The sequence below is a fragment of the Dreissena polymorpha genome, chromosome 6, assembly GCF_020536995.1.
Source record: "Dreissena polymorpha isolate Duluth1 chromosome 6, UMN_Dpol_1.0, whole genome shotgun sequence".
NCBI classification, from domain to species: domain Eukaryota; kingdom Metazoa; phylum Mollusca; class Bivalvia; order Myida; family Dreissenidae; genus Dreissena; species Dreissena polymorpha.
The window spans coordinates 85293110-85312841 of NC_068360.1; the positions used below are offsets into that span (position 1 = coordinate 85293110).

The 19732-nt window shown below is 37.9% G+C and overlaps 1 protein-coding gene across 1 annotated transcript in view; it reads right to left on the reverse strand.

Moving 5' to 3' along the window:
• Positions 1-5805: 5805 nt before the first annotated feature.
• LOC127833288 (probable ubiquitin carboxyl-terminal hydrolase FAF-X) overlaps positions 5806-19732 on the reverse strand; it is a 101439-nt gene continuing 87512 nt past the window's right edge. Inside the window, exons 58-61 of the mRNA XM_052358461.1 lie at positions 19409-19485; positions 15695-15944; positions 10449-10625; positions 5806-9011 (exon numbers count right to left, since the gene is read on the reverse strand). Of these exons, the coding sequence (XP_052214421.1) occupies positions 8913-9011; positions 10449-10625; positions 15695-15944; positions 19409-19485 (603 nt within the window). The 3' untranslated portion in view covers positions 5806-8912. The remainder of the gene's footprint in view (positions 9012-10448; positions 10626-15694; positions 15945-19408; positions 19486-19732) is intronic.

The window sequence follows — 19732 nt, forward strand, 5'->3', positions numbered from 1 at the left end:
GGACAGCGCGCTCGACTATTCGAGTGCTTGACATTATAACGTAAGCCATCATGGGGGAATTGTTCATATTCAATAATTTATAAGACGATCTTTCAAAAACAAGAGGGCCATGGGCCCTAAGGCGCTCACCTGAGACCCAAAGGAACTAAACTATTCTGGGAAGGTGGAGTTCAAAATAATAAAAGAACTGAGTGCTGAGCAGACAGGCGGTAGTACAGACTTAGTGTGCTCTATTATTAAAATACGTTTTCACTGTTTTTGCATTCAAAGTTATTTAGAACAATCATACTCTGATTTTCAAGTAATACTGAATTTCACATATCATACATGACATCTGTATATAAAATTAATTAGAATAATCGTATTTCTAACTTTCACATAATACTGTATTTCACATATCATCCATGTAGGCCTACATGACTTATGTATATCAATCTGTATTTATGATTTCAAATGAAATTTCATACTTCATTTAAGAGTTAATTTTTGTTAATTATTCACATTTGTAAGTGTTGTTTGTAAACAATTCCTCTACGCTTCTACTCTTTATTTACAACCAATGCAAAACTAAAATGCATTTTAATTGTGAAATTTATTCTCAAATACAAACTGCATTTAATATCATAAGTATCGCAAATAGTTGGTTTTAAGTACATTTTCTCTATCTCTTTAATTCTTAAACAAAGTATATCTGTAATATGATATGTGTACATGTAGACACGATAGTTTTTTGTCAATAAATGTTTAACAGTAAAGTTGGAAAATATTTCAATCTATTTTTTATTGATCAATATAATAGAATTTTGACAACAGCTGTTGCCTAAGCTGTAAGGGATATTTTTACGTACATATCTTTACTTTTTCTCCTTGATAGTCATAATATACACGTGGACTTTGTGATAGTTATAAGTTAAATAATAGCCATATTGAGTAAGTTCAATCAGGCATCACTGTACTTAAAGCAAAGAAATATTAAATATCACGCCCATTAAATTTATATATATTGTATAAACCTTTCTTGGAAATATATAAGTACATAATTTTGCTATTTCAAGAGCTTGCTTCAATGTTGTAATTTGTTCTTTTTATGCAGTCAGCATGCTGATTTTTATATGAAAATAAATGCCAGCCAGATGTATTTGTGTTTACCTCTATATTGATACCACTGTATAGCAATTGCTGTTCCATGCTGTTCACTGCAAAGGACTGTAAACAAGGGGTTAGGCATCAAGCAACTGTCAGAGATAATGAGGTACCTGCTGTGGCTAATGGTTATTTCATTGGTCTGCGGTCATTAAATTACATACAACAAAATGTGTGAAACGTGGTCAGCACAGGAATTTGGGGCCTGACTAAACTGTTATATACAGTTGTCTCTCCCCTAAGTAATTTTCTGTGAAATCAATATTACTATTTAAAATTTTGAGATTATTTAATAAAGGGTTTTCAGATGGCAAAAATGTGTTTGTTGCATTTCCTCCCCAACCAATCATAAACATTAGATTATCCTCTTCAGAAAGGAACAAAAATAAATTTATTTTTTTTGGCAATTTAACTGTATATCTTATCGGCAGAATTAATATTCACATGACTGCATGGAGATCATGAATATCATAATATGCATAAATTTCATTCAACGTGTACATCGGTAATTTCATAGTAGAGTGTAAACAAGGTTACACTATAATTAGCCATTTCAAGCCATGTTTTTCAACAGACCGCGGCCATAAAGGAACTCGGCCTAGATATCATAACAAGATATCCATAAAACCAATGTTTTGACCAAGTTTCATGATGATTGGACAAAAAAATGTGACTTCTAGAGTGTTCACAAGCTTTTTTTTTACTATACAAATATAAGGAAAAAGACCCCCCCCCCCCCTGGCGGCCATGTTTTTTTACCGATCAGAACCATTTTCAAACTCAACCATCATACCCAGGAAACATGTTCTGACCAAATTTCATGAAGATTGGGCAAAACATGTGTCTTCTAGACTAGCTGTTCACATTTTTTTCACTATATACTTATAGAGAAAACTGCCACACCCCCTGGCGCCCATGTCTTCCCACCTATCATGACCATTTACGAACTCGTCCGAGATATCTATAAAATCGATATTTAGACAAAAATGTGTATTCTAGAGTGTTCACAAGCTTTTTTTACTATATAAATATAAGGAAAATGACCCCCCCCCCATGGTGGCCATGTTTTTTTACCGATCCGAACCATTTTCGAACTCAACCGTCGTATCCAGGAAACAAATCTTCTAACCAAATTTCATTAAGATTGGAACAAAAATGTGACTTCTAGAGTGTTTACATATTTTCACTAAATACATATAGAGAAAACTGCCCCGCCCCCTGGCGACCATGTTTTTTCACTGATCTGGACCATTTTCAAACTCGTCCAAGATATTAATGCAACCAATGTTTTCACCAAGTTTCATGATGACTGGGCAAAAATTTTGACTCAGAGTGTTCACAAGGTTTCTCTATTGCCATATAAGGAATACTGCCCCGCCCCCCCCCCCCCCCCCCTGGCAGCCACGTTTTTCAACTGACCGGAACCATTTTTGAACTCCACCAACATATCACTTAGACAAACATTTTGACAAAGTTTGGGCATCAAATGTTACTTCTACAGTGTTCACAAGTTTTTTCTTTTTTTTTTGACATAGTGACCTAGTTTTTGACCCAGCATGACCCAGTTTCGAACTCAGTCGAGGTATCATTGGGACAAATGTTCTGACCAAGTTTCATGAAGATCGGACAAGAAATGTGGCCTCTAGAGTGTTCACAAGGCAAAATGTTGACGACGAACGACGCACGGACGACGGACAAAAGGCGATCCCAAAAGCTCACCATGAGCACGTTGTGCTCAGGTGAGCTAATAAAAAAAGGAAAAAAATATATAATTTTTTTTTTTTTTTTGGGGGGGGGGGGGGGGGAGTTGAGAGGGGATATAATATGGGGTGTGGTCATTTATTAGACGATCTTTCACACAAAAAAGGAAAACAATTTATTTTTTGGGGGGGGGGGGTGAGAGGGGGTATAATGTGGGGGGCGGGTAATTTATTAGATAATGTTTGAAAAATATTTTTTTTTGGGGGGGAGGGGGTAGGGGATGAGAGGGGGTATAATGTGGGGTAATTTATTAGATGTTTTAAAAAAAATTGAGGTGGGGAGGTTGGGGGGGGGGGGAGAGATTCTGGGTAGGGGCGTGGGGTATTGTTTAGGTGGAATCCATTGTGGTATTCAGGTAAGTGTTGTTTTGTCAAAGTAATAATGAAATGTGATCATAAATAACGGATTTATGGCAATGTAACCAAAATGTTCAATTATTTAAGTGTAAAAATGCTTGATACAGTGGTCTGCTTTTGTTTATAGGTTGGGGTCATGTTGGTAAACAAGTATGCAACATATAAAAGCAATATGTCAAAGGACATAGGAAATATTTGGGGTAGTACGCAAACTTTAACATAGATTTATCAATAATATGCATATTCTAAGTATTAAAGGGGCAATAATTATAACAAAATGCTTGATAGAGTTGTCTGTTCTTGTTTAAATGTTGGCGGTGATGTTGGTAAACAAGTATGCAAAATATGAAAGCAAAATGTCAAGGGACAATGAAAATAAATGGGGTAGTACGAAAACTTTAACATTTGCTGCATATTCTTGGTAGAAAGGGGCCATAATTATGACAAAATGCTTGATAGAGTTGTCTGCTCTTGTTTATAGGTTGGGGTCATGTTGGTAAACAAGTATGCAAGATATGAAAGCAATATGTCAAGGGACAATGAAAATAATTGGGGTAGTAAGAAAACTTTAACATTTGCATGCTAACGATAACGCTAACGGAAACCCAGACGCCGGGGTGAGTAGGATAGCTCCACTATATATATTTCATATATAATAGTCGAGCTAAAAATGAAAAAAAAAAACACGTTTAAAAAAAAATAAATTTTTTTTTTGGGGGGGGGGGGGGGGGGCTGGGTTGGGCGGGGTAGTGTGAGGGTGTGGTGGTCATTAGATGATCTTAAAAACAAAAAAAAACAAAAAAAATTGGGGGGGGGGGGGGATGGGGGGGGGGGGGCGTTGGGGATGGTTTGGGAGGAGTCTATTGTGGTATGTCAGGTAAGTGTTGTTTTGTCAAAGTATCAATCAAATCTAATCATAAATAAAGAAGTTATGGCAATTTTAGCAAAATTTAATAATTTGACCTTGAGTCAAGGTCATTCGAAGGTCAAGGTATAATTCTACTTGCCAGGTACAGTACCCTCATGATAGCATGAAAGTATTTGAAGTTTGAAAGCAATAGCCTTGATACCAAGATATTATTGGGATGAATCTTCTGACCAAGTTTTATGAAGATCAGACAATAAATGTGGCTTCTAGAGTGTTAACAAGATTTTACTAAAGCCATATAAGGAAAAATGACCCGCCCCTTGGCAGATATGTTTTTCAAGCAAACGTAACTATTTTCAAACTCATCCAAGATATCATTGAAACCAATCTTCTGACCAAATTTCATGAAGATTTGACAATAAATGTGGCCTCTAGAGAGTTAACAAGGCAAATGTTGACGCCACACAACGGACAAAAAGCGATCACAAAAGCTCACCATGAGCACGTTGTGCTCAGGTGAGCTAAAAAGTGCCATAAGTCCGTAAAAATGACAACCAGAGTTATGCAATTTGTCCTTTACTGTCCCCTTATGATAGTTTGCGAGTGTTTCAAGTATTAAAGCAATATCTATGATACTTTAGGGGTAAAGTGGACCAAAACACAAAACTTAACCAAATTTTCTAAGTATAAAGGGCCCATCATTCCGTCAAAATGCCAGTCAGAGATACATAACTTTGCCTGCACAGTCCCCTTATGATAGTTAGTAAGTGTTGCAAGTATGAAAGCAATAGCTTTGATACTTTAGGAATAAAGTGGACCAAAACACAAAACTTAACCAAATTTTCAAGCTATAAAAAGGGCACATAATTCTGTTGAAATACCAGTCAGAGTTACATAACTTTGCCTGCACAGTCCCCTTATGATAGTAAGTATTGCAAGTATGAAAGCAATAGCTTTGATACTTAAGGAATAAAATGGACCTAAACACAAAACTTAACCAAAATTTTCAATTTTCTAAGTATAAAAAGGGCACATAATTCTGTCAAAATGCACGCTAGAGTTATCTAACTTTGCCTGCCCAGTCCCCTCATGATAGTAAGTAAGTGTACCAAGTTTGATTGCAATATCATTGATACTTTATGAGAAAAGTGAACCTAAACGCAAAACTTAACCGGACGCCGACGTAGACGCCAAGGTGATGACAATAGCTCATATCTTTTTTTTCAAAAAATAGATAAGCTAAAAAATAATTTGATGCTAGCATCAAGTAATTATGTATGTTAATCTATAAAATCATAAATAGCCAATAAAACATATTATATGTGCCTGTTTTAATGCGAACATATATAAATGAAAAAGTGACAAGATACGACTCTTTTTAATAGGATGGGGCATAACAATGGAAGAGTGCCACATTTTAAAAAGGGTGGGGAATACAAATTGCAGAACCCCCTTAATATTGCGCTTAAGCTAAATCAAAACCATTCACCCTACCCATACCGACCTGTACCACCAGGACTAGCCCGGCCGGAATGTACACCCGGAGAAGTTATGTCTAGAAAAGGCCATGATCCCTTTCAATGAAACAATTTCTGTATGTAATGCACGCAAAACTGAAAGGGCAACCGAGGTTTAACTATCAATAAAGTAAACCAAACAACACCACCACTCACCAGGGATTTTGTGAAAAGTTTAATCATTATAAAATAATTTAGTCCTTCAGCTAATAAAACATCACAAATCAAGCAACAACAAGTATCAAACAATCACAAATTTCTTCTATCAAACAGACGTATACGAATCAACCACAGAGTGACATCCCTTAAGAGCTATAGTGACTTTTATAGTCCTTCTTGTACATATATCCATTCATGCTTTCAAGCCACGACACAGCTTGTATGGGCAGCATTATAAACATGTCCTAGAGAGTATGACAGAGTGTGTTCACAGAACACCGAGTCAGAGGATTCAGCTACGGTCAATACTCACAAGGTAATCCATTCTCGAACTCCTGTCACCCTATTTTATGACCGCTTTGCAATATGGGTCCTGTCACCAAATATCCTGATCACTTTGAAATATGGGTCCTGTCACAAGATTTCATGACCCCTTTGAAATATGGGTCCTGTCACCAGATTTCACAAACCCTTTGAAATATGGGTCATGTCACCAGATTTCATGAGCACTTTGCAATATGGGTCCTGTCACCAGATTTCACGACTGCTTTGCAATATGGGTCTGCAACTTAGTACATTACGCAACTTACATGGAATTAAATCATATACAGTGACAAAAAGGTCGTATCGAGGTGAATAGAAACCATGGATCTTCAACTTCAATTATGTATGCTGGTATGCTGATCAATAACTTTTATTTATTAATAGAAAGTACAAGTTGCAAGATATTGTATACAGTTTTTAAACAACCAAAGATCAAAGATCCTAACGTGGTGATAGTATTTAAGAGGGCACAAAACCACTAAAGAACAAGTGTCTGGAACAAGTTTCAAGTATACGGACAATGCAACACGGCTAAGGCCTGCTGATGTATTTCAAGTCGTGCACTCCAACTACTTACAATATGTACATCACATCAGCAGGGACTGGGTGACTCATTGTCTTCAAAATAAGTTGTTATTTTTAGGAAATCTCGTTACATATATCGTGCATTTAAAAGGTTTTAACACATCTTAAACAAAAGAGTCTGTAGTACAGTTTGTGATATTCCATGAATGGAAATATTCCATCAACAAAAGCAGGGAATGTGATTAAACACAAGCTGGCAAGTTCTTATTTACGTAAAATGCTGGATACATTCACAAGTAAAGCACGAGTCATTCATAACATTCACTCTATGCTCAATGTAAGGAAATGGTTGAATCCAACGAATGACGAATACTGAATATGACTTTTTAACTAGACATACTTCACAATAATCACACATGTTTTTTCAGTTAAAAATGGTCAAATGGATGCTCAAATATAAAAGAATGACTAGCATTTTTGAAATCTAACAGTTATACATTACGCACTTTAATTTTGTTCAATTAATCCAAGAACTTGCGATATTTTTGTTTAGATACCATACAGAAAGAAACAGAATTGAACTCTGCATAAAAGGCATTATATATGACAAAGTGTGCCCAGTAAAGAATTCAACAATACAAACAACAACATATACTAAGTGTAGGAAACAGGCATGAATAATCTTTAACAAAAGCTCAGATGTGTTTTAAGAGCTTGATAAATAATCAATAATATGTACAAAGATATTGTAGAAATACGTTCACACAAGAAATGTACACTCTGCATTTGAAAGCAAACTAATAAACAGTAGAAACAAGAAACATTGTGCTGAAATCCATTTTAAGAAACATATTCGAGTATAAATTACATGCCATGTAGCATTTGCTAAGACAAGTAAATTACAGAATACATGTATAAACAGTGTAGATCATGCTGTATGGACATATAATTAGCAAATGTATGAAGCTCTCGAAAACAAAGAAAAAAACACGTCTCGGCAACAATTGTTCTTATAGACTTGCTTCACTTCTCAATGTAACAAGTAAACATGTAATTCTGTGATACAACAAATGCTACACACCTGCGCGAAATTTCTTTAAAAAATTTCAGCATGCTATCGGAATAACTGGCCCAAGTAGTTTATTTAATTGATTCATATTACTGTACAGAAAGTTGATGATCTTGTACAAACTAGAATGTATGTCAACCATTTTTAATAAATGTCTCCTTTGAAGCTTAAAATATTTTTAAAATTCAATTTTTAGCTAATCCTGTTAAAACAGGCCTAAGAATTCAGAAAAATCAAGGCCTGTTGGCTAGTGAATAAAACTATATGCCAAAAGGGGTTTAATGCATTAGCGTAAAGCGACCTTCCAAATTAGCCTGTGCAATCTGCACAGGCTAATCAGGGAGGACACTTTCCGCCTAAACTAGATTTTTGCTAGGAGACTTTTGTTAAAAGAAATTATAAAAGCAGAAATGACTAATCTGGGCTGACATTTTATGCACATGCATTAAACCAGCTTTTGCCAAAGCGCGACTCGTATATGACTCAATATGAAGCTGTTGTATATACATACATTTCTATATCTGATGCACCTGGTTTACTCTCAAACCTCAATGTATATCACTGGATTTATATTACTTTAAATAATGTCTCCATACTGACGTGAGCATGTTCTACAAATGACTTTCCTTCCATGGATTTTAAACAATTTAAAACATTGCTAAACAAAACAAAGTGCATACCCAGTATTTAATCAATTATGCAATGTTTTCCACTGACTTCCTCCAGTAATAATGTAAATGTTGATAAAGTCTCAATGAAAGGTGCCCTCTCTAACAACAATATCAACTGAGTAACAAATGCATTAAACTTCATTCCAACATGCACCAAAGTTAAAAACACAAGTTTAACAATTCATATAATTCAAACATTGACAAAGCGAAGCAAAACAAGCAACAGAAACAACAAATGACAGGTGTCCTGCCAGTCTGCACTGCATGTATTTACATGTTGCAGAATAAATCGCTTTTGGATAACAAAGTCAAAATGAAACCTCCACGTGTTTAAACACGCAGAGATACACATAAGCTATAATACTATACACATCATATTTGTAAAATATATAACTGTTTTAACACTGTAGCCAACCAATTCCACTTTCAAACCATGGCTGAACGGCTACACATCTCTCCAATGTCTTCTTGACTATTTCTCCCATGTTGCTTTTCCAATTCAAGGGCAATAACTCTATCTCAGACTTGCTTCCCTTTGTCCTTGGTACCCGACTTGCCAGGCGTACCACTGGTTTCCTGTGGGGATGTTTGTTCCTCAGCTTTCACCTCCTCTGTGGACTTATTAACAAAAAAAAAGAACATGGATCTGAGAAAAAGGAGCCTAAGGCATGAGTGTGACCCAGATAAGCCTGTGCCTTCTGACATTCTCCGCCTAAAGGCTATACTGGATTTTAATTTAGAATTGACTTCTTCTTAACAAAAAATTCCAGAAAAGCGGAAAGTGACAAAAGCTTATCTGGTTGACACTTCACGCACATGCATTAAACCCTATTTACGCAGCGATCTAATGTTTGAGCTGGATTTTGTGCTATTTTCAACAGTGTTTCGGTCATAACTTAACAGTCCATTAACCGACTCTCACTTTGTCTGAGTTAGCCGATTACCAGTACAAAGTGCACATACTGACTTATAATATGAGCCACGTTCTGAGAAAACTGGGCTTAATGCTTGTGCGTAAAGTGTCGTCCCAGATTAGCCTGTGCAGTCTGCACAGGCTAATCAGGGACCACACTTTCCGTTTTAAGACATTTTTCATTTAAATGAAGTTTCTTTTTAAAAAAAATCCAATTTAGTCGGAAAGTGGCGTCCCTGATTAGCCTGTGCAGACTGCACAGGCTAATCTGGGACGACACTACGCACATGCATTATGCCCAGTTTTCTCAGAGCACGACTCTAATAGAGTAACTTACCACTGTTTTACTTGACTTAGATGTCAGGGGAGAATGGCTATAGAAAGGATTTACTGACTTACCCTCACATAAGTTATGTGACTGGGCAGGTGATACAACCCCCTATCCTTAGAATTGTAGTGCAACACTATACCAAATGAGCTAGCCGGCAGTATGTGAAAATTCGCAACAAATTTATGATTTTACTAGTTCAAAATGAAAACTATATTTTTTATGATAAAATTCAACATTTCCTTCTTAAACTATAAGAATACAGACCCATGTGGTTCTACCATATACAGATCGCATTACTATATTGTCCAACCTGGCACTCAAACATCCTATTACTCAATCAGAGAGAATGCTCCACATCTTTTTACCCTTTACTACTAGATACTGATGAGCAGCAAACAGCATAAAACCTGAACAGACTACGAGATCCTCGCAGGCTGTTCTGGTTTTATGCTGGTTGCAAAAGCCATTTTCACTTTGCTTCTGAGTGGGAAAAGGGTTAATAGACACTGGCATAATCTACTGTTTCTTCTAAGTAAAAACAGACTACAATGTATCTCCATCAGAAATAGCTTTTTATGTACTCATGCTAAAATAACTTTTTATATCTATTTATTTAAGCTCCGTTGCAACAAAAGCCTAAGGCTTATTGATAACTTCCCGAGTCAGTTTCCTGGGTAGAACCAGCACTTTGTGTCTTTTGAGAGATGTAAAGAATGTGCCCAGAGTTGGAATCAAACTCATGAACCCTGGTCGCTAGGCGGACACAATATCCACAAAGCCTTTGAAATTACTAGGTTGAAAGTAGTTCTACCTTCGTATCTATCCTGGGTACCTCCCCCGGTGTTTCAGACTGCTGTACAGTGGATGGGACGGGCTCAGTACTGGATGAGGTGCTCACACTCCCCACCATGAGCGGGGTAGTATTGGTTGTCAGGGGGTTGTTGATCTGGTTGTTAGGGGTTACAGGCGCCTGCTTCTCTAGCGTCAACTGCACCAAGAAGTATTAAATTGTGATACTGAATTTGCATACTACATATCTGAATGTACATTTTCCCGAACATTTCAAATAAAATGTTTAGTGAAGCAACTAACAAAAGCTTTGTTACAAATGTGACCATTTTCAGATATGTTTAAAGGGCATATAACTAAGAAATGCATGGATGATTTGGGAGGGGATGAACAGTGTCTTGGACTTCATGGTTGTGATATATGTGAATTTTAATTTAATCGCTTGAACAATTTGAAAGTTGTTTATTCCACAAACTTATAGCATTGTATGCAGACAAACTGACCTACTGAAAAACTTACAAAGTGACTCCAGTATAGACCCTTCAAACTTTGTTGGGGTAAACAAATATATCGTCGCTGTCGTTCTCAAACCTCGTAGCTCAAAAATTTTCAAAATATTTTTTTCGTCTTTTCCGAATATATTAAGTCTGGCGCGTGTTTTGTGCTATATCTCGTAGCTCTACGCCAAACAGAGCCCTTGAAAAAGCCACGTGACAAAATGTTGTAGAATGATTGTTGGCTTTTTTCCCCGCGAAAAGTCGTAGCGACGCCATTTCACCTATAGGTACGTCGTTTCGTTTGGACAAATTTGACAAAAACGTTTTTATAATAAAATTTATTTGCAACTACGAGGTTTCCTATCAGGACGAATTGTCGTACCTCATAAAAATGACAAAACTGTGGTGACAAAATATCGTAGCTACCATGTCTCACTGTCAGTATGACTTATCAGTATGACTTACGCGTCTATGGCTTATACCGTATTTTGCAGCTTCATTTGTTTGGTATTTTTACAGAATTTCATTTCTAAAACATCGTTATAAAAAAATGAAACGGTTTTTTCTCTCTCCTGAAAAGTTGGCATTTTGTAGCTACGAGGTTTGAGAACGACAGCGACAATATGGCACTCTTAAATAAAGTAAAACCTTAGTTAGTGCAACTATAATTGAGACATCAGTAGATTAAGGACACTAGGAAAAATGTTTTGATTTATCGAAGACCTACACACTGTGCTGTATAAACGAGGTTCAAAAATATAGCCCTAGCTCTGTTTAATGCATGTGCGTAGTGTCTTTCCAGATAAGACCTAGCTCTGTTTAATGCATGTGCGTAGTGTCTTTCCAGATTAGACCTAGCTCTGTTTAATGCATGTGCGTAGTGTCTTTCCAGATTAGACCTAGCTCTGTTTAATGCATGTGCGTAGTGTCTTTCCAGATTAGACCTAGCTCTGCTTAATGCATGTGCGTAGTGTCTTTCCAGATTAGACCTAGCTCTGTTCAATGCATGTCAGTAGTGTCTTTCCAGATTAGACCTAGCTCTGTTTAATGCATGTGCGTAGTGTCTTTCCAGATAAGACCTAACTCTGTTAAATGCATGTGAGTAGTGTCTTTCCAGATTAGACCTAGCTCTGTTCAATGCATGTGAGTAGTGTCTTTCCAGATTAGACCTAGCTCTGTTTAATGCATGTGCGTAGTGTCTTTCCAGATTAGGCCTAGCTCTGTTCAATGCATGTGCGTAGTGTCTTTCTAGATTAGACCTAGCTCTGTTCAATGCATGTGAGTAGTGTCTTTCTAGATTAGACCTAGCTCTGTTTAATGCATGTGAGTAGTGTCTTTCCAGATTAGGCCTAGCTCTGTTCAATGCATGTGCGTAGTGTCTTTCCAGATTAGACCTAGCTCTGTTTAATGCATGTGAGTAGTGTCTTTCTAGATTAGACCTAGCTCTGTTCAATGCATGTGCGTAGTGTCTTTCTAGATTAGACCTAGCTCTGTTTAATGCATGTGAGTAGTGTCTTCCAGATTAGGCCTAGCTCTGTTCAATGCATGTGCATAGTGTCTTTCCAGATTAGACCTAGCTCTGTTTAATGCATGTGCGTAGTGTCTTTCCAGATTAGACCTAGCTCTGTTCAATGCATGTGAGTAGTGTCTTTCCAGATTAGACCTAGCTCTGTTCAATGCATGTGAGTAGTGTCTTTCCAGATTAGACCTAGCTCTGTTTAATGCATGTGCATAGTGTCTTTCCAGATTAGGCCTAGCTCTGTTCAATGCATGTGCGTAGTGTCTTTCCAGATTAGACCTAGCTCTGTTCAATGCATGTGAGTAGTGTCTTTCCAGATTAGACCTAGCTCTGTTCAATGCATGTGAGTAGTGTCTTTCAAGATTAGACCTAGCTCTGTTCAATGCATGTGAGTAGTGTCTTTCCAGATTAGACCTAGCTCTGTTTAATGCATGTGCGTAGTGTCTTTCCAGATTAGACCTAGCTCTGTTTAATGCATGTGCGTAGTGTCTTTCTAGATTAGACCTAGCTCTGTTCAATGCATGTGAGTAGTGTCTTTCCAGATTAGACCTAGCTCTGTTCAATGCATGTGAGTAGTGTCTTTCCAGATTAGACCTAGCTCTGTTTAATGCATGTGCGTAGTGTCTTTCCAGATTAGGCCTAGCTCTGTTTAATTCATGTGCGTAGTGTCTTTCCAGATTAGACCTAGCTCTGTTTAATGCATGTGCGTAGTGTCTTTCCAGATTAGACCTAGCTCTGTTTAATGCATGTGCGTAGTGTCTTTCCAGATTAGACCTAGCTCTGTTTAATGCATGTGCGTAGTGTCTTTCCAGTTTAGACCTAGCTCTGTTCAATGCATGTGAGTAGTGTCTTTCCAGATTAGACCTAGCTCTGTTCAATGCATGTGCGTAGTGTCTTTCCAAATTAGACCTAGCTCTGTTTAATGCATGTGCGTAGTGTCTTTCTAGATTAGACCTAGCTCTGTTTAATGCATGTGCGTAGTGTCTTTCCAGATTAGACCTAGCTATGTTTAATACATGTGCGTAGTGTCTTTCCAGATTAGGCCTAGCTCTGTTTAATGCATGTGCGTAGTGTCTTTCTAGATTAGACCTAGCTCTGTTTAATGCATGTGAGTAGTGTCTTTCCAGATTAGACCTAGCTCTGTTTAATGCATGTGCGTAGTGTCTTTCCAGATTAGACCTAGCTCTGTTTAATGCATGTGCGTAGTGTCTTTCCAGATTAGACCTAGCTCTGTTTAATGCATGTGCGTAGTGTCTTTCCAGTTTAGACCTAGCTCTGTTCAATGCATGTGAGTAGTGTCTTTCCAGATTAGACCTAGCTCTGTTCAATGCATGTGCGTAGTGTCTTTCCAAATTAGACCTAGCTCTGTTTAATGCATGTGCGTAGTGTCTTTCTAGATTAGACCTAGCTCTGTTTAATGCATGTGCGTAGTGTCTTTCCAGATTAGACCTAGCTATGTTTAATACATGTGCGTAGTGTCTTTCCAGATTAGGCCTAGCTCTGTTTAATGCATGTGCGTAGTGTCTTTCTAGATTAGACCTAGCTCTGTTTAATGCATGTGAGTAGTGTCTTTCCAGATTAGACCTAGCTCTGTTTAATGCATGTGCGTAGTGTCTTTCCAGATTAGACCTAGCTCTGTTTAATGCATGTGCGTAGTGTCTTTCCAGATTAGACCTAGCTCTGTTTAATGCATGTGAGTAGTGTCTTTCCAGATTAGACCTAGCTCTGTTTAATGCATGTGCGTAGTGTCTTTCCAGATTAGACCTAGCTCTGTTTAATGCATGTGAGTGGTGTCTTTCCAGATTAGACCTAGCTTTGTTCAATGCATGTGCGTAGTGTCTTTCCAGATTAGACCTAGCTCTGTTTAATGCATGTGCGTAGTGTCTTTCCAGATTAGACCTAGCTCTGTTTAATGCATGTGCGTAGTGTCTTTCCAGATTAGACCTAGCTCTGTTTAATGCATGTGCGTAGTGTCTTTCCAGATTAGACCTAGCTCTGTTTAATGCATGTGCGTAGTGTCTTTCCAGATTAGACCTAGCTCTGTTTAATGCATGTGAGTAGTGTCTTTCCAGATTAGACCTAGCTCTGTTTAATGCATGTGCGTAGTGTCTTTCCAGATTAGACCTAGCTCTGTTTAATGCATGTGAGTAGTGTCTTTCCAGATTAGACCTAGCTCTGTTTAATGCATGTGCGTAGTGTCTTTCCAGATTAGACCTAGCTCTGTTTAATGCATGTGCGTAGTGTCTTTCCAGATTAGACCTAGCTCTGTTTAATGCATGTGCGTAGTGTCTTTCCAGATTAGACCTAGCTCTGTTTAATGCATGTGAGTAGTGTCTTTCCAGATTAGACCTAGCTCTGTTTAATGCATGTGCGTAGTGTCTTTCCAGATTAGACCTAGCTCTGTTTAATGCATGTGCGTAGTGTCTTTCCAGATTAGACCTAGCTCTGTTTAATGCATGTGCGTAGTGTCTTTCCAGATTAGACTGTCTGCACACGATAATGAGGGACTTCACTTTCCGCTTTTATGATATTTTTCGTGGAAATAAAGTCTTTTCTTAGCAAACATGCAGTTAAGGCAGAAAATGTCGTCCCTGATTAGCCTGTGTGGACTGCACCGAATAATCTGGAACGACAACTTACGCACATGCATTAAACCCCCTTTTCACAGAGCAATGCTCATATGGATATGAGGAAAATGTACTGACTGTAACTTGTAAGGCCAGTAACATAATCATCTCAAATACATTTTATCAGCCAACTCAAGAAAAATTGCTAGCATACTAGCAGGTCGCTACACCCGGCTGATTTGGTCTCAACACCCTGTGATGTCCTTTTAGTACCGTATCCCATATTAATAATTATTTATAAATTATTAAATAATAGCCCTCACAACTGTTTCTGCCCCTATATGAGCCTCATTCTGGGAAAACTGAGCTTATTGCATGAGCATAAGGTGTCATTCCAGATTAGTCTGTGTAGTCTGCACAGGCTTATCAAGGACAACACCTTCTGCCTTAACTGGATTTTCATTAAGAAGAGACTTCAGATTTCCTTTTAAAGAAAAAATTCCATAACAGCAAAGAGTCCTCCCTGACTGCAGACTGCATAGTCTAATCTTGGACAACACTTAACGCACATGCATTAAGTAAAATTTTTCTTCTACACAGCTGAATGAATAGTGAATAGCCCCCACAAATGCTTGAGACCCTGTATATTCCCCTAACTGTCAGAGATCCTTACACTCTTACATACCTGGTTGTTCTGCACCAGTTTGGCAGTACCAGGGGTCAGGCCCTGTGTTAACCCCTGCCCCTCCTCTGCAGCCCCGCCCCCCTGGGTCTCTCCCTCCTGACCTCCAGCTGACCCCTGGGGGTCGTCATGGTGCCCGCCTGGCTCCTGGTCGTCTGTTAACTCCTCCCCCTCCTCCTCATCAGGGTCGGGACACAGCTCTATGGCCTTGGCCAGCGTGACACGTGCACTCTGTGAACGCTCCAGGAAGTACCTATAAGGAGAGAGGGGATTATTAACCCTATACAGCTTCTATATTAGCCTTGCCCTGTGAAAAGGGGGTTTAATGCTTGTGTGTAAAGTTCATCCCAAGTCAGTGCAGTCCGTTCAGGCTAATAAGGGATGACACTTTCCACCTTTATTTGTTTAAATAAAGTTCTTCTTAGCAAAAATCCAGTTAAGACAGAAAGTTTTGTACCTGATTAGAAGTTGCAAAGGCTAATATGGGATGACACTTTCCACACTTATATGGTTATATGGGATGACTCTTTCCACACTTATATGGTTATATGGGATGACACTTTCCACACTTATATGGTTATATGGGATGACACTTTCCACACTTATATGGTTATATGGGATGACACTTTCCACACTTATATGGTTATATGGGATGACACTTTCCACACTTATATGGTTATATGGGATGACACTTTCCACACTTATATGGTTATATGGGATGACACTTTCCACACTTATATGGTTATATGGGATGACTCTTTCCACACTTATATGGTTATATGGGATGACACTTTCCACACTTATATGGTTATATGGGATGACACTTTCCACACTTATATGGTTATATGGGATGACACTTTCCACACTTATATGGTTATATGGGATGACACTTTCCACACTTATATGGTTATATGGGATGACACTTTCCACACTTATATGGTTATATGGGATGACACTTTCCACACTTATATGGTTATATGGGATGACTCTTTCCACACTTATATGGTTATATGGGATGACACTTTCCACACTTATATGGTTATATGGGATGACACTTTCCACACTTATATGGTTATATGGGATGACACTTTCCACACTTATATGGTTATATGGGATGACACTTTCCACACTTATATGGTTATATGGGATGACACCTTACACACTTATATGGTTATATGTGATGACACTTTCCACACCTATATGGTTATATGGGATGACACTTTCCACACTTATATGGTTATATGGGATGACACTTTCCACACTTATATGGTTATATGGGATGACACTTTCCACACTTATATGGTTATATGGGATGACACTTTCCACACTTATATGGTTATATGGGATGACACTTTCCACACTTATATGGTTATATGGGATGACTCTTTCCACACTTATATGGTTATATGGGATGACACTTTCCACACTTATATGGTTATATGGGATGACACTTTCCACACTTATATGGTTATATGGGATGACACTTTCCACACTTATATGGTTATATGGGATGACACTTTCCACACTTATATGGTTATATGGGATGACACTTTCCACACTTATATGGTTATATGGGATGACACTTTCCACACTTATATGGTTATATGGGATGACACTTTCCACACTTATATGGTTATATGGGATGACACTTTCCACACTTATATGGTTATATGGGATGACACTTTCCACACTTATATGGTTATATGGGATGACACTTTCCACACTTATATGGTTATATGGGATGACACTTTCCACACTTTTATGGTTATATGGGATGACACTTTCCACACTTATATGGTTATATGGGATGACACTTTCCACACAAGCATTTAACCCCATTTTTCAGAGCACAACTCATATGCTCCTTTGGCCTGTTTCAAGATTCATGTTTTAAAGGCATCATTTACAACCCTAAGATACCAATGAACAGCAAAGCAGCATAAAACCTGAACAGACTACACTTTATTCTGAGGACATATTTGAAGTTTCAATGAAATCCCATATAACATTTAAACAGACTGACCAACCAGGTTGATCGATTATACCCGCTCTCAAACTCAAACTGTTATGGAGGTTGAATAATTCAATGTGTTTAAAAAGGAGAATTTTCTCTAATGAAAGTTCATGAAGCTTACCGTAATAACTCTTAGTTTTCAGATACTCCTTTTTAGCAAAAATATTTATTTTTCAGGATCTTAATTTTTGGACATACGGGTTTTTGTCCATAATTAATGTCTATTAATTTTTGGACAGTGTATTTTACCGCGCTATTCTACAGACTTGGGCCCTTTTATCGTTTATCTTGTGACACTTTGATGATGGATTTTTACAACTGGATTAAGGTAATAAAACCTGACAGATGCATGCCTGAGGGCAAAAGACGATTAAATTTGCGTAATTGGGTAAATACCGGATAACCATGTTTACCGGTAGAAATAGAGAATACTAGGTCGGTGCCGAATAAAGCAAAGTTTATTTTGCGAGGCTTAGAAAATCTGAACCACGAGCCTTGGCGAGTGGTTAAGATTTTCGTGCCGAGAAAAATTTACTTTGCTTTATTCGGCACCGACCTAGTATTCGATTTATCCCATCAATTGTCTTAGTCATAAATTATTTCTTTAAAAATAGAATAGGAAAATCGAACTACACGGAAAATCCCAAAGTTATTTTAAGCAAACATTGTTTTATTATTTTAATCATGCCGAGCCTAATACATTACAAAAAGATCAGTAACTATCCTGTTTTTCTGTTTATCATTCCTCTACATCCCCGATTTTTAAGAAATAATGGAAAAAAAACACTTAACAACTGCAGCTTTAGCGTGAAAGAACATGCATTGCGTCGTATGACGTGTTAATAATGACGTCACGAGTACGCGCACTTAATATTTGTAAATAATGTTTTTTTTGCTTTTTGAGTTGCATTATGTTTTAAAAATATATTACATCTTGGTATCAAATTGTTTGTTTTGTTGAATCCGATTCAATTTTACTATAAATGATTACTTTATAGTTGATTCTGAGTAATATGACCATTCTCCGCCACGCGTGACAGCTATATTTCAGCACTGACGAAATAGAGGAAAGTTAATTCCACAGTGGTTTATTTCCACAATGCACGTCTGATGCTGGGATAAAATAAAGGATTCACCCAACAGCATTTATAAAAGATGAAGCAGAATGTTTGCTAGACAGGCTGGACTAAACTGATATGAGCTGTGCTCTACAAAAACAGGGCTTAATGCATGTGTGTAAGCCTGTAAGGAGTCATCCCAGATTAGCCTGTGCAGTCTGGGCAGGCTTATCCGGGAAAACACTTTCGGGCTTATATTCATGGAATTTTTGTTTAAAGGAAGTTTCTTAACAAAAAAAATCCAGTCTTGGACGAAAGTGTCGTACCTGATTTGCTTGTGCAGACTGCACATGCTACTCTGGGATGACACTTTAATTATGTACAGGCATTAAGCCACCTTTTCCCAGAGCACAGCTTATATGTGTCTTGTTCTGTGATAATTGGGAAAAATGCATGTGCCTAAAGTGTTGTCCTAGATTAGCCTGTGCCCTTTTTACTGAAAATCTAGTTTAAGCGGACTGCACAGACTAAGCTGGGACGACACTTTACGCACATGCATTATGCCCAATTTTCTCAGAACAAGACACATGTGATATATCATACGACCACACACTTATTGAATGAATACGAGCTGTGCACACTTACCCATTGGAGGTCTCATTGGACTGGGCAGGAGGGGACCAGTTGTTGTATGTGTACTGCACATTGTTAGGATAGGGGCGCTGAAAACATATCCATGTCACAAATACATGAGCCTTGTTCTGAAAAAACTGGGCATAATGAATGTGCGTAAAGTGTAATCCCAGATTAGCCTGTGCAGTCCGCACAGGCTAATCAGGGATGACACTTTCCACCTAAACTTGATTTTTGGTAAGGAGGGACTTCCTTGAAACTAAAAATACCATAAAAGCGGAAAGTGTCGTCCCTGATTAGCCTGTGAAGACTGCACAGTCTAATCTGGGATTACAC